This window comes from Oncorhynchus tshawytscha, linkage group LG06 (genome assembly GCF_018296145.1).
Source record: "Oncorhynchus tshawytscha isolate Ot180627B linkage group LG06, Otsh_v2.0, whole genome shotgun sequence".
NCBI lineage: Eukaryota > Metazoa > Chordata > Actinopteri > Salmoniformes > Salmonidae > Oncorhynchus > Oncorhynchus tshawytscha.
This window is the reverse complement of record NC_056434.1, coordinates 14,763,476-14,786,508: the sequence shown is the minus strand read 5'-3', so window position 1 is coordinate 14,786,508 and position 23,033 is coordinate 14,763,476. Positions and strand designations below refer to the sequence as shown.

At 43.3% G+C, this 23,033-nt stretch overlaps 1 protein-coding gene and 1 pseudogene across 2 annotated transcripts; both read right to left on the bottom strand.

Moving 5' to 3' along the window:
• Positions 1–100: 100 nt before the first annotated feature.
• Positions 101–9,272, bottom strand: LOC112253261 (annotated as a pseudogene).
• On the bottom strand, positions 2,208–4,508 carry LOC121838695 (SCL-interrupting locus protein homolog). 2 transcript variants are annotated; one of them, XM_042323008.1, is made up of 4 exons: positions 3,772–4,508; positions 3,519–3,651; positions 3,048–3,291; positions 2,208–2,472 (listed from the first exon to the last, which is right to left on the bottom strand). In XM_042323008.1, the coding sequence occupies exons 1-4, from the start codon at positions 4,135–4,137 to the stop codon at positions 2,334–2,336; spliced, it is 882 nt and encodes a 293-aa protein (XP_042178942.1). In that variant the 5' UTR covers positions 4,138–4,508; the 3' UTR covers positions 2,208–2,333. The 2 variants fall into 2 exon arrangements, with proteins under 2 accessions (XP_042178942.1, XP_042178943.1); XM_042323009.1 differs by lacking the exon at positions 2,208–2,472 and having other exon boundaries at positions 2,815–3,291.
• Positions 9,273–23,033: the final 13,761 nt, after the last annotated feature.

Here is a 23,033-nt window from a genome sequence, read left to right as displayed (position 1 = left end):
ATCGTGGCACCCCCCCCACCATCATCGTGGCACTCCCGCGCCATTGTAAAAACCTATTTTGGAAGCTATAGAAAGGAATTGACTAAAGTCTACATTTGATATTGCCACGTTTATTATATTAGACACCTTTATGCATACTTTAAATTATATTATGTGAGCTAAACATCAAAAAATTGAAATGTAAAAATAAATAAAAACATCTTCCTGAAAGTATAATTTTTGGAAAGCACTAATGTTTCTGTCCACACTACAACAACAAAAATACTTAACTACATGTAATTTATTCCTTGAAACATTTCAAATTAAATACTATAGAACTCCATTCATTCTTATGGAGGACTGCTTCAAAGCCTCTCCATGGCAAAAAAATATTGCTTCAGCTATACAGGGTTATATATACACATCATTGAGTGGCAAGGAATGAAATGTTAGCTAAAGAAACTGGTACTCAGACTAGGGGGACATTGAATATATGATTAAATTCCAATTATTTAAAGGTGGGGTGACCTAGTAATTTTGATTATGTCATGTCTATTATGCCACCAAAAAGCACTTTAAAATTAAAAGTGATAAAAAAAACAATTCAATGACCTAGCTGCCACCATTGAAAAGAGCTGGATACATCATGACGCCACACCCTCTTCCACATAGTAGAAAGGCAACAAGTACATTTTGCGCACAGACAAAGAGCACAGTGGTGAAGAGATTTGGTAAGAGCCTCTAATGTATACTTTTGTATAGGACCACTGAAACAAACAATGAGCACAATGAAGAGTCCAATAAAGAGGCATTCAAAACAATCTGTAAACAAATGTATGGAAGCATTTAAAAATATCTTACTAAGAACACAACCAAACTGACAAATCCCAATGGATTCGAAAATACATTTCACTTGTCATTTTGAGTTTCCTTTGCATTAGTTCCCCTGGTCCTTTAGAAGAGTTTCGGCAGCTGTCAAAGTCTACTCAGGTTCAAGAAATTTCCCATCGACCCCTCTGGTTGAGGACACTCCCTTTGTATTTCACCTAAAGATGGCTGCCGTTTTGCACAATTCTCCTTGTCCGAATGTTGTTTGGCGCCACGTGCCAAAAGCTGCATTTTAGGACAAGTGCCTGAGGAGCTGGCTTTGAGAGTCTGCGTGTTGCCCCTGTGGGTGGACAGGTTTGGAATGTGGCAACTCATTGGTGATGTTTTTCAGAACCAAACCTTGGCGCTCCCTCTCTCCCTGCCCTACTTGTTCCTGTTGAACATGGAACTGTACGGTATATCCCATCTCCAACTGCCTCCCCTCGGCCCTGCCGTCCTCCTCACTCCTGTGCTCCCCTCCTCTATAAGCCCGTACCTTCTCATGTACTTGCTGGGGGCGAAGGACATGTTGTTGGGAGACAGGATACAACTGAGTTCCACAGTGCTCTTCTCCGCTCCAGGCTTCTCCGAGAGAGATGTGCAGGGGCCGAACCGAGGGAGGGCCCTAGGGGGCTGTTGCCCCCCCCCACAGAAAGTCTAGAGCTGCTGGTCGCTGAGGTACTGGAGGGCGATGGCGTTGGCCTCCAGGCTGAGGTCCACGCTGCCACTGGGGCCCCGCATGCTGGTTCCCGTGGACTCCAGGAGGGTCAGTCTGCTGATGACTGCCTCTGGGTTGATGCCGGCCAGGGTACTGGGGAGAAGTTAACAGGAACACCTTCTGCATAAGTAATGTAACCTATATAATTACTCTTTAAGATGTGCTGTAGTGCATGCCAATTGAAGCATTTATTTTTCAAGTAGTTTTTGGATTTACACGAGAGAGAGAGAGAGAGAGAATAAGACTATTAGCAACAGTAATAGCATCTATGATCTACATACTGTAGGTACAAAGAAGCTGAAGTAAACATGACAATTCGATGCTCATACCTGGCACTCTCCATTGAGCTGCGTGTGACCTTGCCCCCCGAGTCGGCAGAGTCTAGATCCACATGGACCCCTAGCTGCTGCAGCTGGCGCAGTGTGGCGTGGAGCACCTGATCCTTCCCTCCTGGCGGCTGCTCTCTGGGCTCCGGGCCATCAGGAGCAGAGGGGAACAGGGCTAGGGTACGACTGCTGGAACTGACAGGGACAAGGTGTGTTTCTCCTTCCGTGGATATGAGGTCTGCCTGTCCTGTTCCTCCTCATCTTCGCCCTCCTCGTTCACTGTACCCTGGAGACGGCTGTTCACTTGGCCCTGTGGAGGAAAGAAGAACTTTAAGCGCTTATCAATGAATTTTCATACATTTAGTGGAAAGTGACAAATAGTCAGGGATCAGGAGGGAGGTTGGTCACATAACACGTTGTATATTAACCATTTCACTGCAATACTAGATTCTGTTGAAGCCTACCCAGAAATAAGTATACCAGGATAAAAGCTGGGGCAAATACATCACCACATGGGCCGTGCACATAACTCTTTTTGTTTCCTTTCCTAGTTTTTCTCCATACATGAAGCAAATGAAGTACCTATAAAAAATATATATAAAAAAACAGATTCTATGTCAAGGCCATCAGATTGTTAAAACAGCCACCACCTACAGACTTGATATCATTGGCCACTTTAATAAATGGAACACTTTAATGCCACTTTATGAATGTTTACATATCTTGCATTCATCATCTCATTATGTATATAATGTATACTGTATCCTTCACTATCTATTGCATCTTAGCTGCTCTGTCACTCCTCATCCATATATTTTATACTTATATATTCTTATCCCATTTCCTTTACTAGATTGTGTGTATGAGGTTGTGGAATTTGTTAGATATTATGTTTTGTTGTGAAATTGTTAGATATTACCTGTTAGACACTGCTGCACTGTTGGATCTAGAAGCATAAGCATTTCACTACACACAATAACATTGTTAATGTTTAAACATCAGATTGCCCCTTTAACCGTTCAGAGTTCTAGGTGGCCAACTACAACATTACTTTCTTGCATGCACCCTTCCAGTCAATTCAAAATAAGGGTGGATCAGCCAGGGCCGATGGCAGGAAACAAGCATTCTGTTTGGAATGCAGCCAACCGTTCTCTTACCTCTGGTGCATTGACTGGTTGAAGGGTGTGCCTTTCACATGTCCCTCACTACACCCACTCTCGTCTTCCGTGCCATTCATGTGCCTGCTGTGGGTGAGACTGGCACTGCCAGAACTCCGACCAGAGGAGGACCTGCTACCATCGGTGGCGCCAGGCCCCTTGTCCGTGTGCCACTCTGGCTGTTGGCGCTCATCCTCATCGCAAGCGGGGGCATCGATGGGGTTTCCCCAGAACAAACTGGCACCTACACATAAAGGAGAGATACATTAAGAGTTGAGTAGCTAAATGTCTAGTCAGTTAGCAGTCATTCTAATCAAGAGTGACTTCACGTTAGCAGGCATTCTAATTAAGAGTGACTTGCAGAGAGTGCAGTTTATAGTTCTATGCAGCAATCCTTTCCCCATGTAGTCAGGGAAATACTCTCAAATGAACCACGTGTGAGATCGCTGAAACCAGTGATGAGTCCAGTACCTGTTCCTACAGCGATGCTGACAATCCTCCTAGTGTGCTTTCCTGGGGAGATCTGTGTCTGCATGGCTGCCTGCTCGGTGGATGGAGAGGAGCTGCTCCCCCCTTTCCCCTGAGCCGCCAGTAGCTTCTGGATCTGAAATAATTGGTACATCAGGATTGGAAAGTCCAATGGTAAGAAAGGTTGAAAAGTCGTTCTCTAAAGCTGCAAGTTTGGTACAGTGTCAACCACAAACGACACCGTAGAGAGCCTGACCTGTGCCTGCAGTAAGTTGAGCTGCCGGTCTTGGTCCACCAGGATTCTGTAGGTGTCAGTGGGCAGGAGGCCCATGGGCCCATCCAGGGGGGAGAGACTTTGCCGACTGGGCCTGGCAACACTGGGTCTGACAGACAGGGGTCGGCCGCTCCAAGCAGGGCCCCTGGGCGGTGAAATGGTGTAAGTGTGGGCCCCATGGGGTGGCACAATGAGCTGTGGTGAGGGTGTGTTTGGTGGGAAGGGGAAATGTGAGAGGTGGGGGGGTGTTACCATCGAAGTTGGAACAGAAGTGTCTATCTGGTTTGTTGTGGGTGCATGAAGCTCCCTGCCAGTAGTTGGGGTGGTACAGGGGGGTAGCATGGTCATGTGGGTGGAAGGAGCAGCATCCACAAGGCTGGTTCATGTTGTGGGTGCTGTGGAAGTGTTTGAGATGGACAGCGGGCTGTTGGTGAGTGGGCATGGGGGCTGAGGGGTGACCGGGGCTCTGGTGTGGAGGGGCTCCGACGGGGGAGGCCCACTTGTGAGAGAGGGGACCTGGTGCTTGGTGGAACTGCCTGGCCTGGTGGACTGATCCATTAGGAGAGGAGCCCGTCTTTGGAGAAGAGGAGGAAGAAGAGTCTTCCCGAACTGTGGTGGGGCTGATTTCCTGCCAGGGAAAGGGGGCCGGAGTGGTGGTGGCTGCTGCCCAGGGGTGAATAGGAATCCTCTGCTGCCCTTACCCAGAGTGTCCATGGTGGGGGTCAGGGGCCTTCTGATGGGTGGGGGGCCACTGAGTGTGGTGGGCCCCTGGTCTGGGTGTCTGGTTGCCCCAGGTTGGAGCTGGTGGGAGGGGGGGCAACTGCCTCTGGGCTGCAGAGCTGAGGGGGAAGGATGAGGGGGACCATGGTCTTTCCAACAAGGAAGCTGCCGTCCATCACCATGGAGAGCTCCGGCACAGGACGGTGGACCCGCTTGGTCTGAAACAATATGGAGTATGTCTTTTAGAACAGAGTTCATATCAACAAATAGGTGATACGAGTCAAAAGAGAGAGACAGAACTGACCTGCTGGGTGAGAGGGTGGGGGTTTGGGGAGGGCCTGGGGGAAGAGGTCATCGTCCTCTACTCCAGAGTCATGGTCGTTGATAGACAGTCTGTTCTGAGGAGATGCTGCCACTACCGCAGGGCTGACGGAGAAAAGACAGACAGGCACTGTCGAGCCCACTGTCTTGATGAAGCCTTTTGTCATCCGTCTACCTCACTGAACTCCTATGAAGTCATACAATTCTGTAAGAGTATCTTTCTCATGAGTTCAGTTAGTATTCAATAACATTTATGACTAATGATTTTCTTGTGATCCAAACAGCCACTACTCAGAGTGAAATGGCCCTATTCACCTTGACCACCTATCCACTGCACTAGACTAAGTAAAAGCATGTTAATACAGAAGTTTGAGAGAAGAGCTTGTGTATGTATACCTTGTGAAGGAGGCACGGGACACCAGTTCCCTGAAGAAATCAGCCTCTGTGTTTTGGCTCTCAGGACTGAGGTCAAACTGCAGAGTATGGTCCTCAGAAACCTCCACATTCTGTACAGACAAGGATCAAAAGATAAGTGTCATATATTCACATGGATTTACCACCATATCTGTTGTAATAGTGGGTAAAGGGCACTAGAGGGCTTTTCTTACTACTGAGCCGAACCAAACTGTACTGAGATGGTTAACACATCCAACATAGATAGTTGTTGGAGGGGACAACCTGAAAGGAAAATGTCCACGCCAGCACGGTTCAGGAATAGCTGTGCCTACCTTGTAGAGGGTGAGTGACTCGGTGCTAGTGAGCAGTTGGAAGGTCATGTGCTGCTGCTGATCCCTGCAGGGATGGACCTGGTAGAACGCTGGCTCCCTGTGGGTCAGCGGGTACAACACCACCAGGAACGCACTGCCCTCTGACGTTACCCTGCAACACAGCAATGACAAACCAGGGGTATGTTCAATATCAGGCAAATGTTGTGGAACACAGAACGATACAAAAAGTCAGACACAGACCTGCCTAAACACAAATCCAGACTACCCGAACAGCAAACACACCGCGTCTCCTGTTACAATTATTTTGGTGCTTTTCCCAAACATCAACCCACCACCTTTATAAGACGATAAGAATATGTAGTTTCTATACTAACACGTTATTTCCTTACTGATTTGTCCTTATCTTATGTTTATAAAAAGTGTTTTTGAACATGTGACAATATCAACAACACATACAGCTTTGGAGCCAGGCCAACTGGGACATGACAGTCGGTGTGAACAGATGGGCATCCCCACTCACTTGTCCTGGAGAGAGGAGCTGAACAGATACCTCAAACACCACACCTGGGGGTTGGAGATGTGGTTGACCCCACTCAGCAATCTGCTACAGATAAATGGTAACCACATCAAACTGTACACTCCTGCGTTGGCTCACACACACACAAACAGCTTGACTAAATGAACACAATAAGGACAAATCCTTTGTGGTTCAGATTATCTCTAATGAATGGAGGGGGATATACACACATCCAAAATAATAACAAGCTGGACGAAAAATATGTCAATAAAGTAGATGGTGGGCATACTCACAGTCCCACCAGTGGTAGAGTGTAGGCCTTTGGGTCAGACTCCAGTAATTAGGAGCAGTTTCCTGCTTTGATCCATTGTCAGAAAGCTGAACAGAATAGAGAAGAAGTGAAACGGGGGCATCCATTTTCTGATAATACTGCAATAAGCTCTTAAAGTCTGCTCAAAGTCAAGTATTCTAACCTTAACGCACCCCATTATTGGCCTATGTCCTTACTCTCATTTGTGGCTAGTGCTGCTGTGTAGCGGCTGGGTGAGGCTGGTCGGCCCGCTCAGGTTCCTGGCCAAGGCCGTCGGGGTGATGAGCACGGGCCGAATGGGCACAGCGTCCAGTGTGTTACTGGGGGTGACGGCGGCCCAGCGCAGGCAGAAGCCCAGGCTGTCTGTTTGCTGGGAGCAGCCAAGATGTGCTCGTAGGACCAGCAGCTTGGACATGTCCAGGGACTCCCAGGTGCTGCAGCATCTTAACAGGTAGGGAGGGAGGGGTGAGAAGTTGTGCAAACATGACATTTGCGGTGAAAATGTAAAAAAATATACTAAAAAATAATCATAATTCTGCTTTACTTCAGTAAATGAAACACAAAGTGTTTCATTTAAGAGGGGATGGTGGGCTGCTTATTTTCTCCCAAAAATACCTCAGGAAATTAGACAGGGCAAAAAGATCCATTTAGATTTAGCAAGCCAAAAAAAATGCTTTGACAATAGGCAGTTCAGTGATTAGCAACACCTGTTGCTGACAGGTTGCAGTATCTGCCAAGCCCGGGGTGGAGGGAGTATGCTCCTTTTGTTACCCGGGCAACAGAAGAGGTGGGTTACTTCGATAGGCAGTTAGAGGGTGGGTTGAGTTTGACATGGTGCAGTTTGGATTCATGTAAATTCCAGTAGGGATAACAGCATTGTGTAAGAATATATTGTATAGTTATTGCCATTAAGCATAAAGCCTACATAACTTAACAAGCATTAATTTTATTCAAATATAACAAAGGACATTTACTTTAAGTGAAGACGTTTACACATTAATGTTACTTTGAAAGAGATGTGGAAGTCTTCTGCAGAGTGAACCATGGTGTCTGTGGCAGCGACCCCCTGGGTTCCAAATACGCACAGCACCAGGATGTCTCCGGGCATCAGGGCAGTGGGGACCTTTTCAGAGGAGCCAGGTTGCTCCCGGCCCAGGTCGAACCGGTTGAAAGTCACACCCTCTTCATCTTGAAAGAAGAGTGGAGAGAGAGAAGGGAGTTCACATTAATCAAGGGAAGGGACAGGGGGAATTTTCAAAATAAAAGCACTTAAGCTAAGAGTTGTCCTTTGAAAGCAAGCTGTAACATACATACTCAATCCATCATTATCATAATTATTTTCCATCTACAAATAGAGTGAGAAGTTCTCAAACTATGAATATTTCTGTGATAATGCCTATGGTAATCTCACCAGAATCCACAGCAATAGTCCCCAACAAGTAACAGCTGAACTGGGGCTTGTTAGTCTCTCGGGAATGCCGGTGGGCCAAACAAAGAACTCTCCACCAGAAGTAGTCTGGGATTTCTGTTCAATAGAAAACAGTTTTTAAGCACAAGGCAGCACATGATCTAATTACAATCACAGGGTGCATTTCAAAAGAATGTGGCTCCCTTGTCTCCTTTCGTTCAACTGAACTGATTTGAGAGAATTAAGCAGCTTACACTGGCCAAGTATTTCAAATCAGTACAGACCAAGGGAAGGAGATGAGAAAGCCACCGTGAACTACTGAGATGCATCCTAAGACAGTCAAAAAGAAAACAGTAGACTACCTGTAATAGGATAGGTGGAGGCTAATCACATCCCCATTAGATGTGGGGTCCCATAGGGCCAATTTGGATTTGGGGAAGGTGATGGCAGCAAGAGCGTTCTCTGATGACCTGTGGTATGGTTAACATCATCAAATACTAGTGTCAGACAAACTTCCCGTGGGAACTGTTAGTTATAGTTATTGTATTAAAATGATTAAAAAAACAAATTACACATGTACCAGAGTTATATATATATAAAAACTCTGGTACAAGTGTAATATATATATATATATATAAATAAAAGGAAGAACGCAAGTACATACCTTGTTGTCATTTTCAGATTCTCTGGTTTGTAAACATTGGCCAGGACGTGAGATGACTGTCCTTTCAAATTCACTTGAATACTCATTTCTGTGGTGTGGACGGGAACGTGAAGTGGTTCCGTCAACAACTAGCTTACATCTTATTAGTCAAAATATGTGTGTGCATGACACAAGATGCAAATGTGCAAGTAATTCACTTACACTAAAAGATAAACTAGATGGCAAGGTGACGTTAGATACTTCACGTAAACTAGTTAGAAGACGTTGGCCATCTGGAAAGCCTAGAAAATGGCATAGCTAGCGAATCAATTCGGTTTGCGTGCCACGGAGTCGTATTGGCTGGCTGAAATGTGAGAACTGTAAAGTTACTCGAGCAGTGGTTTCAAGACTTCCTCCGCAATATCAGAGAGGCCATATTCGCGGTAAATCCACAATGTATCAATCTAGTTTCGCTAATATTTAACTTCAATTGATAGCAACAACAAAAACGAAAGTCGTATGTAAATGAATCACTTTCCACATTGTTAAACACAAACGGTCCTTGTGATAAATCGAATGTAAATTGATTGTGGCGCTGTTTCCATGTTCCAATGGCTGGCCCAAAAAAAATCCAGCCAATAGAAGGCTCCGTTTCATGGCTGCTGACCTATCAGAGGAGCTGAAAATATTACTCGCTCAACCCCATATGCTCAATCAAAGATTATTTCAACCCATATTTGCAAACATTCTTGCAATTTGTGCAATTTACAACATTGTAGACATGAGTCAGGTTGTGGTTGCAAAGAATATGAAATGGCTATGACGCTACGCTAGTATGTTACGTATTGCAAAGGAAAACTGCGTTTTGATACTGATAACCATTTGAATTAAATCAAATAGCACAAGGGGGCGCCATTTGACCAGATATACAGTAATAAATACTCGCATTTGCCATAATTACGTGGTTTATAATCTGTATTGACAGAAGCAAGCGCATCAAGCAAACAGAATAAGTACGCCACAAGTCTACATCAATAAAAATATCAAACCTAATCTTTCACAGGTTACTTTTTATTTCTAGATATTACAAGTCATAGAAGGGCTTTTCCAACATGATGATATGCCATTTCAGCAAAGAGCAACATAATATTGACAGAATTTAGCCTACCACTGTATTGGTAGTAAATAATAATCCACTCCCCTGTGCACCCAAACATCAACTGGGATCAGCAATAGGCTGTGATGTGACATCACCACACATTTGACTGAGTATAGCTCGATCAGGGGTGAAATGTGCTTATTTCCTGTATACCCAGGTCTTATTCACTCATGCTGGCTGAGGGCACTGTGTCCCAGATTGCAATGATTACAACAGCCTATGGCTCACCGTCATGGATTTATTTTTCCCAGTTCCATTTAATATCAGAGGACATTACCAAACCAATTGTTCATATGCAGAGAGACTGTGTGACAGGAAGGAGTTTGTGAGAAATGCTACATATTTTTTAATAATCTTTCTTTAACTAGGCAAGTCAGTTAAGAACAAATTCTTATTTACATTGACAGCCTAGGAATAGAGGGTTAACTGCCTTGTTCAGGGGTAGAACAACAGATTTTTACCTTGCCAGCTCAGGGATTTGATCTAGCAACCTTTCGGTTACTGGCCCAACACTCTAACCACTGCTACCTGCTGCCCCAAGATGATTGACGTACCCCATTCTGTTTGGTGGGACCCGATTCATTTAGACAGTTATGGACCGTGCAGATTTGAACCTGGATCTTATCTGGGAAATCAGTGCACTGAAGAAATGCATAGAGGTAACGTTTTTCACTTTCTCACATGATTAACTGATTACTGTACATTGACACATACTTTGTTTTATAACATTCATTTGATGTTGCACTTCAATTTGATAACTACACTACATGACCAAAAGTATGTAGACACCTGCTCGTCAAATATCTCATAAAAAAATCATGGGCATTAATATGAAGTTGGCCCCCTTTTGCCGCTATAACAGCCTCCAATCTTTTGGGAAGGCATCCACTAGATATTGGAACATTGCTGCGGGGACTTGCTTCCATTCAGCCACAAGAGCATTAATGAGGTCGCGCACTGATGTTGGGTGATTAGGCCTGGCTAGCAGTCCGCGTTTGAATTCATCCCATAGGTGTTCAATGGGGTTGAGGTCAGGGCTCTGTGCAGGCCAGTCAAAATCTTCCACACCGATCTCGACAAACCAATCAATCAAATTTATTTATAAAGACCATTTACATCAGCCGATGTCACAAGGTGATATACAGAAACCCAGCCTAAAACCTTGCTTTGTGCACAGGGACATTGTCATGCTGAAACAGGAAAGGGACATTCTCCAAACTGTTGCAACAAAGTTGGAAGCATAGAATCATCTAGAATGCCATTGTATGCTGTAGCGTTAAGATTTCCCTTCACTGTAACTAAGGGGCCTAGCCCAAACCATGAAAAACCGCCCCAAACCATTATTCTTCCTCCACCAAACTATGCATTTGGACAGGCAGTGTTTTCCTGGCATCTGCCATACCCAGATATGTCCGTCGGACTGACAGATGGTGAAGCGTGATTCATCGATCCAGAAAACGCGTTTCCACTGCTCCAGAGTCCAATGGTGGAAAGCTTTACACCACTCCAGCCAACGCTTGACATTGCGCTAGGTGATCTTAGGCTTGTGTGCGGCTGCTCGGCCATGGAAACCCATTTCATGAATTTCCCAACGAACAGCTGACATTGCTTCCAGAGGCAGTTTGGAACTTGGTAGTGAGTGTTGCAACCAAGGACAGAGGGAGGACAGACACACTCTGCCGTCCCATTCTGTGAGATTGTGTGGCCTACCACTTTGCGGCTGAGCCCTTGTTACTCCTAGACTTTTCAATTTCACAATAACAGCAATTGCAATGAAAGGAGCAGCTCTAGCAGGGCAGAAATTTGACAAACTGACTTGTTGGAAAGGTGGCATCCTATGATGGTACCACGTTGAAAGTCACTGAGCTCTTCAGTAAGGCCATTCTACTGCCAATGTCTGTCTGTGGGGATTGCATGGCTGTGTGCTCGATTTTATACACCCGTCAGCAGCGAGTGTGGCTGAAATAGCCGAATCCGATAATTTGAAGGGGTGTCTAAATACTTCTGTATAGATAGTGTATCTGATGTTATGTAGTGTTTCCCCTACATTAATTTAGCAGAGGTATCTCACCGCTGCTAAATTATTGCCACCGCAGCAAGAAATATGATGTAATTTCTGCCAAAACATTATTTTCAATGGATAGCGGTTGGCTCAATGACTGAAAGTCTATTGGAACAGCTAGCATGTCATTGCGCTAACGCTAGTAGCAATGCCCCCCACCAAGCTACCTTTGCCACCTCTACTGCAAAAAAAAAACAGGGGAAACACTGGATGTATATGTCCAGCGTTTGGTCTCGGTTGCTCAATGAGTCTTGTATATGATGATTGGGATCCAGAACATCAGACTGTATGATGTAAGAGTCACTGACTTGAGGTCAGGTTTGCATTTATCCCTCAATAGCGGTGGTTAGGATTGCGACAATGTAAACTGTTCCTAAATCTGTGTTCAAGGGAAAGCACAACTTCAAGCTTGGTGAAAAGTGCAGATTTCACCGCATCCTCGACCGTCTCTTCCCATAGTCCTTCTAAGGCTGTCAGATACATAGAGCAAGGCTTTTTAATCCTCTCATGAAGGCCCTGTAATTCTGCTTTTTTTGAAAACCCCACAATCTGAAAAGTACTGTTTCAACGTTAAAGATTCATATGCTGTCGACTAGTTTCTCTCCGGCTACACATACTATTAGACTATTGCTTCAGCAGCCCACTGGCACAAATTAGGTCATAGTCCTGAGTTACTCAGAGAACCCTGTCTAGAGGAAACACTGGCACAAATTAGGTCATAGTCCTGAGTTACTCAGAGAACCCTGTCTAGAGGAAACACTAGCATAAATTAGGTCATAGTCCTGAGTTACTCAGAGAACCCTGTCTAGAGGAAACACTAGCATAAATTAGGTCATAGTCCTGAGTTACTCAGAGAACCCTGTCTACAGAGGAAACACTAGCATAAATTAGGTCATAGTCCTGAGTTACTCAGAGAACCCTGTCTACAGAGGAAACACTAGCATAAATTGTTGCTTTTCAAAAATAATTAGAGTCACCATTACACTACCAGTCTGGTACTCAGACTGACAGAATGTGAACAAACACCAGACACAGATGTTGGCTTTATCCCAAGGTGGAGATGGGCATTGGTCTAATGCGACATAGTCCTGGTCTAGAATCCTGGTGGTCATATGTTACAAATACAATTTAGAGTACAATAGAGGTCTTGTTCGAAGAAGGAAAGGATGAATTGAGCAACTCACATTTCAGCTCGGAAAACAGGGGCAGAATTGATTTGGGGTAAGAAGAGAAATGTTTTCATAAGGCTGTGAGTTTGTGATAGATTCCCGAGTTTCCCAAGCTTGACTTTTAACTCAGGTCTGTGTATTTGGATCTGGAATTGCATAAATGTCAATCTTTTACCCAATTTTCCCTATTACTTTGGCCCTGTTTCAAAACAGGCCTTGGAGACTTTGGGGATCCAAAATTTCTCCCTGAAAAAAAAAATAAGCATGAGAACGCAGTTCTTAACTAGTGAAACTTTTTGCACATTTAAAGATGAATTCAAATGTAAGGGTTATTATTGTTATCTGACAATCATTAACATATGAAGTGACGAATGAGCAGAGTCCAAAATGAGAATCAAACCTGGCAATTCAGTAGAGATGGGACCATGAGAGGAAATTATGATAAATTATGGTAGAATAAGACAGTTTCTTATAGTAGAAACCCAGTCTTGCAGAAGCAACTGTTTTCCTTCTCTCGCTTGGTCTCATAAGTAGACCTTGACGTCCCGTGTGGGTCAGTTGGTAGTGCATGGCCCTTGCAACGCCAAGGTTGTGGGTTTGATTCCCATGGGGCGGGGGACCAGTATGAGAAAATCTACTGTAAATTCCTCTGGATAAGAGTGTCTCCTAAATGACAAATGTTTTTTTTTTAATGCATTGCATTTCAACACAAGTGCAGTGGAAGTGTAGCCTATAACCTCTAACATGCTCTCTGTGTCTCACAGTTGCTCCCTGGAATTTGGAGATAGCAGCTGCATACCTGACAAAATCTATGATGATTAAAAAAAACCTACGGTGCCACTACATAAAGTGTCTCTGAGTAGGAATGCTGATCTAGCACTAGGTTCCTCCCTGTAATATTATTCTCTATGATCTAAAGGGGAAAACCGATCCTAGAACAGCACTCAGACACTATGAATATGGGCCCTGGTCTGACTTGAGGCAAACACATTCCCATCAAAGCTGTGTCTATGACTTATGATGGTAGGTCATGTTCAAGTGACACAGCAAATACAATGTTCCATCTTGCCTGGTGGTGATGTACTGTACGCTACAGTAATGCTTTGTGTGGTTAAGTAGAGGGTACTTGACAGCTCACAGTTGAGGCCTGTGGGTTGTGTTAACTTGTCAGGGAGCCCTGCATATTAAGCACACACAGTAATTACATCAAATTAGAACCCAGGTGAAAGCTATGATCCCGTATTGATGTTACTTGTTAAATGCAGAGGGTGAATAGGCCTTTGAATGGGGTATGGAAGTGCCTTTGAACAGGAGTGTAAAGTCTTGGAACCCTGGGGGCGGTATTTCATTTTTGGATAAAAAACGTTCCCGTTTTAAACAAGATATTTTGCCACAACAAGATGCTCGACTATGCATATAATTGGCAGCTTTGGATAGAAAACACTGACGTTTCCAAAACTGCAAAGATATTGTCTGAGTGCAACAGAACTGATGTTACAGGCGAAACCCAGATAAAAAAAAAAGCCCTTCGTACATCAGCTGATATCTCAAAGTGCTGTACAGAAACCCAGCCTAAAACCCCAAACAGCAAGCAATGCAGGTGTAGAAGCACGGCAACCATACGAATGAGCTTACGTTTTCTACGCATTCCCCAAAGTGTCTACAGCATTGTGACGTCTTTTTACGCATTTATGTTGAAGAATAGCCGTAAGGGACCACATTGAGCAAGTGGTCACATGATGGCTCCCGCAGAAAATCTTGCGTAAAGTACTGAGGTAGCCATTATTCCAATCGCTTCGAATGAGAAACCAATTGTTCCGACGGATATATTATCGAATAGATATGTTGAGGATTGATTCTAAACAACGTTTGCCATGTTTTTGTCGATATTATGGAGCTAATTTGGAAAAAAGTTCGGAGTTGTAGTGACCGCATTTTCCGGTCATTTCTCAAATGTGAAGAACAAACGGGAGCTATTTCGCCTCCAAAAATCATCTTTTTGGAAAAAAAGGAACATTTGCTATCTAACTGGGAGTCTCCTGAGTGAAAACATCTGAAGTTCTTCAAAGGTAAATGATTTAATTTGATTTCTTTTCTTATTTTCGTGAAAATGTTGCCTGCTGCTAGCAGGGCATAATGCTATGCTAGCCTATGATAAACTTACACAAATGCTTGTCTAGCGCTGGCTGTAAAGCATATTTTGAAAATCTGAGATGACAGTGTGATTAACAAAAGGCTAAGCTGTGTCTCAATATATTTCATTTGTGATTTTCATGAATAGGATGATTTTCTAGGGATATTTATGTCCACTGCGTTATGCTAATTCGTTTGAGGCGATGATTACGCTCCCGGATCCGGGTTTGAGAGTCGCAAGACGTTTTTAAGTAGTACTTTAAAGTATTTTTTACTTAAGTTGTTTTTTTTAGGTATCTGTACGTTATATTTTGGACTACTTTTACTGTTACTTTACTACATTAATACATTACTGTTACATTACTACGTTAATTTACTACTGAAAGAAAATGTACTTTTGATTCTTTACATTTTCCCTGACAAGCAAAAGTACTCGTTATATTTTCAATGCTTATAGCAGGACAGGAAAACAGTTCAATTCACTCACTTTTCAAGATAACATCCCTGGTCATCCCTACTGCCTCTGATCTGGAGGACTCACTAAACACAAATGCTTAGTTTGTAAATGATGGCTGCGTTTTAGTGTGCCCCTGGCTATCTGTAAGTTTTTAACAAACAAGAACATTGTGCTGTCCGATTTGCTTATTATAAGAAATATGAAATTATTCATACTTTTACATATGATATTTAAGCATATTGTTGCAATTACATTTACTTTGATACTTACAGTTAAAGTCTGAAGTTTACATACACCTTAGCCAAATACATTTAACTCAGTTTTTCAAAACTCATGACATTTAATTCCCTGTCTTAGGTCAGTTAGGATCACCACTTTATTTTAAGAATGTGAAATGTCAGAATAATAGTAGAGAGAATTATTTATTTCAGCTTGCATTTCTTTCATCACATTCCCAGTGGGTCGGAAGTTTACATACTCAATTAGTATTTGGTAGCATTGCGATTAAATTGTTTAACTTGGGTCAAATGTTTTGGGTAGCCTTCCACAAGCTTCCCACAATAAGTTGGGTGAATTTTGGCCCATTCCTCCTGACAGAGCTGGTGTAACTGAGTCAGGTTTGTAGGCCTCCTTGCTCGCACACGCTTTTTCAGTTCTGCCCACAAATGTTTTATGGGATTGAGGTCAGGGCTTTGTGATGGTCACTCCAATACGTTGACTTTGTTGTCCTTAAGCCATTTTTCCACCACTTTTGAAGTATGCTTGGGGTCATTGTCCATTTGGAAGACCCATTTGCAACCAAGCTTTAACTTCCTGACTGATGTCATGAGATGTTGCTTCAATATATCCACATCATTTTTCTTCCTCATGACACCATCTTTTTTGTGAAGTGGACCAGTCCCTCCTGCAGCAAAGCACCCCCACAACATGATGCTGCCACCCCCGTGCTTCACGGTTGGGATGGTGTTCTTCGGCTTACAAGCCTCCCCTTTTTCCTCCAAACATAATGATGGTCATTATGGCCAAACAGTTCTATTTTTGTTTCATCAGACCAAAGGACATTTCTCCATGTACAGTTGCAAACCGTAGTCTGGCTTTTTTATGGCGGTTTTGGAGCAGTGGCTTCTTCCTTGCTGTGAGGCCTCAGGCCGCTCTACCGGTTTCCTCCAGCATCTTCACAAGGTCCTAGGATTGATTTGCACTTTTTTCACCAAAGTACATTCATCTCTAGGAGACAGAACGCGTCTCCTTCCTGAGCGGTATGACGGCTGCGTGGTCCCATGGTGTTTATATTTGCATACTGTTGTTTGTACAGATGAACGTGGTACCAGGTGTTTTTAAATTGCTCCCAAGGATGAACCAGACTTGTGGAGGTCTAGTTTTTTTCTGAGGTCTTGGCTTATTTCTTTTTGATTTTCCCATGATGTCAAGCAGAGAGGTACTGAGTTTGAAGGTAGGCCTTGAAATACATCCACAGGTACACCTCCAATTGACTCAAATGATGTCAATTAGCCTATCAGAAGCTTCTAAAGCCATGACATAATTTTCTGGAATTTTCCAAGCTGTTTAAAAGCACAGTCAACTTAGTGTATGTAAACTTCTGACCCACTGGAATTGTGATACAGTGAAATAATCGGTCTGTTAACAATTGTTGGAAAAATTACTTGTTTAATGCACAAAGTAGATGTCCTAACCGACTTGCCAAAACTATAGTTTATTAACAAGAAATTTGTGGAGTGGTTGAAAAATGAGTTTTAATGACTTCAACCTAAGTGTATGTAAACTTCCAACTTCAACTGTAAGTATATTTAAAACAAAATACTTTTTTTTACTCAAGTAGTATTTTTCTGGTTGACTTTCACTTGAGTCATTTTCTGTAAAGGTATCTTTACTTTTACGCGTGACAATTGGGTACTTTTTCCACCACTGCCTTTGAACGGGGTATAGTAGTAGGTGCCATGCACACCGGTTTGACTGTGTCAAGAATTGCAACACTGGAGAGTTTTTCACGCTCAACAGTTAATTTAACATCTGTGGTAAGCATTGGAGTTAACATGGGCCAGCATCCCTGTGGAATGCTTTCAACACCTTGTAGAGTCCATACCCTGATGAATCAAGCACATTAAACACATGGTTCCATGTATTTGATACCATTCCATTCACCCCATTCCAGACATTATTATCAGCCGTCCTCCCCTCACCAGCCTCCTGTGGTATTACATTAATTCCGCTCGCTAACATTAAGAAACACTCATGTGCACAGTAGGCCTATGTTCATAGAGATAGGTAGTTGAATATAAATATGACGAGTAGCAGGTCAATTATGGTCAGAGTAAATATCTGAGTTGTTATTGAAAGGTAACATAGCAACACACTATATTAATCAGAACACATGGGGATGACTCTGGCAACCATTCTGCTCTTTTCTTCATACAGTTGCGAAAGCCTGCCTAGCATTCTCTAAATTTACTGCAGAAAATGACTCAAATGTAGTGGTTGCAACCCTGTTAACCTCTAACCAGTGATAATAGGATTTATATTTTGGTTTGTTGATGTATATCTAATGCCAGTTAGCCAGCAGAGTTAGAGGTCTTCTGTGGATTTGCAGCTGCATAGTGAGTGAGAAAAGCAAGCTGCGAATGCCAATAGATCTGAATACTCCTCGAGATAAGATAAATATGTGGCAATATGTTTGGAAAGGGGTGACGTACAAATGTTTATCCATAGTTTTCTATATAGCTTTGAGTGCTACACAATTAATTTCAATGCAGTATAGTAGGATACAGTGGTCTATTAGATTCCTCTTAACCTAAAACCTGTTTCCACAGTCTCTGGAATAGTCACAATTCATGCTGTTAATGTAGTGTTCTTAAAACTGGTCTGCTTATCTTATGAGCTGGTCTGTTTGTGACAATTTATCGCCGCCGTCATGTTATCCTTGGCGACGAAGTGGTGTCCTCAAAGTGGAGTGAATATCAGAGGGTTGCCATAGTAATTAGCTGCCAGGCAATGTTGTACTTCTGCCCACCATGTTCCCTAACAGAAAGGCCAGGTCTCCTTTAACGGTCCAATGCAGCAGTTTTTAATCTCAAGATAAAATAATTTCTAGTACCTTAATGAGATTACTTTCAATTAAAATGGTCAAAAAGAAACCGAAATGGTTTCTTAGGGAAGACTTATTTCTCAAGCAAGAACTTTGCTAGGACTGTCTGGGAGTGGTCTGAGTGGGGAGCGAAAAACTATCTGGCAGAGAGGTTTGAAACTCTTTTTTACTGGTCTAATAACTAATTGACCACCTGGTGATGTTACTAGGCAGGCCAAAACCACCAAAACAGGATTTTCAAACAGCTCTGACATTAAAGGCATTATCAAAATTAGTCTGGAAATGTATATAAAACACAGCAAAATCATGTTTTTGACTGCACTTGGCCTTTTACAAACTTCATACAAAGACAGGGGAAAGAGAATTCCTTTGTGTTTCTCTATTCTATTGAGGGAGAGATAGCTTTATCTCAGGTTGAAGCCCTTTGTGGATTGTAGTTTGATTTAACAGTTATTTGACATATCAAATTACAGATTTGAAAGGCTGTAGTTCCAAAAACGGTGAACTTAAATTAAAAACATTGTTCTCTCTTTTGAATCAACATCTCACATTAAAAAAAGCTTTAATTGTCACATACACCGGATAGGTGCAGTGAAATGTGTTGTTTTACAGGGTCAGGCATAGTACTATGGCACCCCTGGAGCTAATTAGGATTAAGTGCCTTGCTCAAGGGCACATCGACCCCTTTTTTAATCTTGTCGGCTCGGGTATTAGAAGGTGCAATCTTTCGGTTACCGGCACAATGCTTCAACCTCTAGGCTACCTGCCCTAAAAAAATAGTGTTTTTCTCTTCTCTTTCCTCCATAGCGCTAATGCTCCCCTGACTGTGTAATGTGGACATGGAGAAAGTAGCCTCGGCAGACTCCTTTCTCCCCATGCCTCGTGTGCCACAGAGGGCCCAGCCCCAGACCCTCCACCCTGGTACAGAAGACGACCAACCCTCCTCCAGCCCCAGACCCACCTCGTCCTCCCCATGCCCCCTCAGCCAGCTCCTGCTCCAGCAGCAACCTGGGCCCCCGGGATCAGCCGTGTCGCCCGTGAAAGGTCAAGGCCCTGTCTGAGCGCAACAAGACAGCCTTCAAGGCTGACATGGATAAGAAGGCCTCCCCTGTGCCCTCCTCCCTATTCAGTCCCTCGCTTGTGAGCTGGGGCTCAATCAGTAGCGATGACGATGCAGAGTCCCAGGGTTGCACGTTCTCGCCAGTTGTGCCTGACAGCCTGATAGAGGGGGCAGGGATTGCTGGGTTGGACTTCAGCTTCCTAGCACTCCCACGCGGCCTGGGCGAGGGCTCCAGCCGAGAGAACCTCTCTGTCGTTAGCGCCAACGCTAGTCCCCTGGAGGATAACGTTAGTGCCACTAACGTGGCTAAACCCTGGGGCCAGCAGGAAGGCCAAGGAGCACAGCAGGGTGGGCAGGGAGCTGCTATGCAGGGACAGCCTGGAGGGTCTGAGGCGGTGTATTGGGGTCCCAGGGGGAAACGTTTGGCCTATGGAGGGCCAACAGCCTTGAGAGTGTGTGCAGCAACCGGAGTTCCATATCTCTGGCAGAGAGGGTGGAGATGAACCGGGGCCTCCTCAAGCAGACACTGAATAAGAGCCAGGGACCGGAGCCAGGGTCCCAAGAGAACCTGGAGAGAGAGCAGAAGGCAGAGGTGACTCCATGCAATGGAAGAGGTACAATAAAGAGCTAAAGAAGCTGAGCCTGTATTTTCCACCATATTCCACCCACTAATAAACAAAAAAAATATTGTTGAATGAGTTTCTCCCCCCCAAAAAAACAGTAGCACACTACTGCTATTTTCAAGTTCAGCACAGAACCTTTTCAGACTAACATTATCAAAACCTTGGATTATATTACTGAATGTTAGCATACCTTCAGATAACAGTAGTGAGATTACAGTGAGTAGAGACAGAGTCTAGACAATAAGTATTTTTTTTTTACCCTCAGGGATGTAAGGGATTTATCTGAGACAAACCTGATCTATTTGCAGTCAGGTGGAGAGTATATTTCCACCACAGTGATATTCTTGCAACAGACATCACCATTTTGATGAGGCTGGAATAAAACATTGATTTACCACACTGAGGTTGGAATAATACTGTGAAGTTGTGAAAATGATAATATCCCTGTAATGTAAGAGCTGTTTGAAAAGACCGCCTGAAAATTCAGCCTGTTTTGGTGGGATGGAGTTTTGGCCTGCCTAGTAACATCACTAGGCAGTAAACTAGTTAATAGTCTAAACATCTCTGCTAATAACTGCTAGTTTTCAGTTGTTTTCCCCTCCCCACTCAGACCACTCCCAGCAAAATTCTTGCTTGAGAAATTGCTCTTTGCTAAGAAGCTATTTTTGTTTATTTTTTGACAATTTTAATAAAAAATCATCACAGTAAGGTAGTTAATTGTTACCCAGAAATGATTTGATATTGAGATGAAACAGCTGCATTGGACCTTTATAAACAATCAATGTGACGTAATAAAAGGTAATAAATTACAACGGAATGTAAAGAGAAAAAAAAATAGCAAGGACAAGGTGGGAGGGAGGGCGAGTCCATTTTTGACCGTTTACCAGATGTTTAATGATCGTAATGCCCCTCTAATTGTGACCGTCTCACAAAGAGAAGTTATTTCGCCTGTAGGTTGCACTATCCCTCAGTTTCATGGCCTCAAATATTCTCCTGCTAAATGAATCATGCTATTTATAGACAAAGTGATAAGTAAACAAAATGGGAAAAACTTAATACGGTTCTTCCATACATTATTCATCTTGTTTCCATTGATCATACTTGAGATGTTAGATGTTTCAACAACTTGACTTTACCTGTGGTACATTTAAATGATTGGACATGATCTGGAAAGGCTCACACCTGTCTATATAAGGTCCCACTGTTGACAGTGCATGTCAGAGCAAAAATTAAGCCATGAGTTGAAGGAATTGTCCGTAGAGCTCCGAGACAGGATCGAGGCACGGATCTGGGGAAAGGTACCAAAACATTTCTGCCAAGACTGTGCAAAGCTGTCAAGGCAAAGGGTGGCCGCTTTGAAGAATCTAAAATATATTTGGATTTGTTTAACACTTTTTTGGTTACTACAGGTGTCCAAACTTTTGACTGGTACTGTGTGTGTGTGTGTGTGTGTGTGTGTGTGTGTGTGTGTGCGCATTGTGTGTACACACACAACAGTTCAAAAGTTTGGGGTCACTTAGCAATGTCCTTGTTTTTGAAAGAAAAGCCATTTTTTTGTCCATTAAAATAAAATTGATCAGAAATACATTGTAGACATTGTTAATGTTGTAAATGACTATTGTAGCTGCTAACGGCTCTTTAAAAAAAATATGATTATCTACAAAGGCGTAGAGGCCCATTATCAGCAACCATCACTCCGGTGTTCCAATGGCACGTTGTGTTATAGCTAATCCAAGTTTATCATTTTAAAAAGGCTAATTGATCATTAGAAAACCCTTTTGCAATTATGTTAGCACAGTTGAAAACTGTTGTTCTGATTAAGGAAGCAATAAAACTGGCCTTCTTTAGACTAGTTGAGTATCTGGAGCATCAGCATTTGCGGGTTCGATTACAGGCTCAAAACTGAAACAGAACTTTCTTCTGAAACTCGTCAGTCTATTCTTGTTCTGAGAAATGAAGGCTATTCCATGAGACAAACTGCCAAGAAACTGAAGATCTCGTACAACACTGTGTACTACTCCCTTCACAGAACAGCACAAACTGGCTCTAACCAGAATAGAAAGGGGAGTGGGAGGTCCCGGTGCACTGAGCAAGAGGACAAGTACATTAGGGTGTCTTGTTTGAGAAACAGATGCCTCACAAGTCCTCAACTGGCAGTAAATAGTACCCGCAAAACACCAGTCTCAACGTCAACAGTGAAGAGGCAACTCCGGATGCTGGCCTCCTAGGCAGAGTTCCTCTGTCCAGTGTCTGTGTTCTTTTGCCCATCTTAATCTTTTATTTTCATTGGCCAGCCCGAGATATGGCTTTTTCTTTGCTTCCTTGCTCGCACACACATAAATTGGGTGAATTTTGGCCCATTCCTCCTGACAGAGCTGGTGTAACTGAGTCGGGTTTGTAGGCCTCCTTGCTCGCACACACTTTCAGAATCTGCCCACAAATGTTCTATAGGATGGAGGTCAGGGCTTTATGATGGCCACTCAAATACCTTAACTTTGGTGTCCTTAAGCCATTTTGCCACAACTTTGGAAGTATGCTTGGGGTCATTGGCCATTTGGAAGACCCATTTGCAACCAAGCTTTAACTTCCTGACTGATGTCATGAGATTTTGCTTCAATATATCCACATCATTTATCTTCCTCATGACGCCATCTTTTTTGTGAAGGGCACCAGTCCCTTCTGCAGCAAAGCACCCCCAAAACATGATGCTGCCACCCCCGTGCTTAACAGTTGGGATGGTGTTTTTCAGGTTGCAAGCCTCCCCCTTTTTCCTCCAAACATAACGATGGTCATGATCGCCAAACAATTATATTTTTGTTTCATCAGACCAG

Bases quoted from the DNA above. Each gene is read 5' to 3' on its own strand.
- LOC121838695 (XM_042323008.1), bottom strand. From the start codon at position 4,137: ATGACCATGCTACCCCCCTGTACCACCCCAACTACTGGCAGGGAGCTT. The intron at 3,292-3,518 runs GTACTGGACTCA...CTTTATGTGTAG, and splicing joins CAGCATCGCTGTAGGAACAG to GTGCCAGTTTGTTCTGGGGA. The intron at 2,473-3,047 runs GTAAGAGAACGG...TATTTTTTATAG, and splicing joins AACCAGTCAATGCACCAGAG to GTACTTCATTTGCTTCATGT.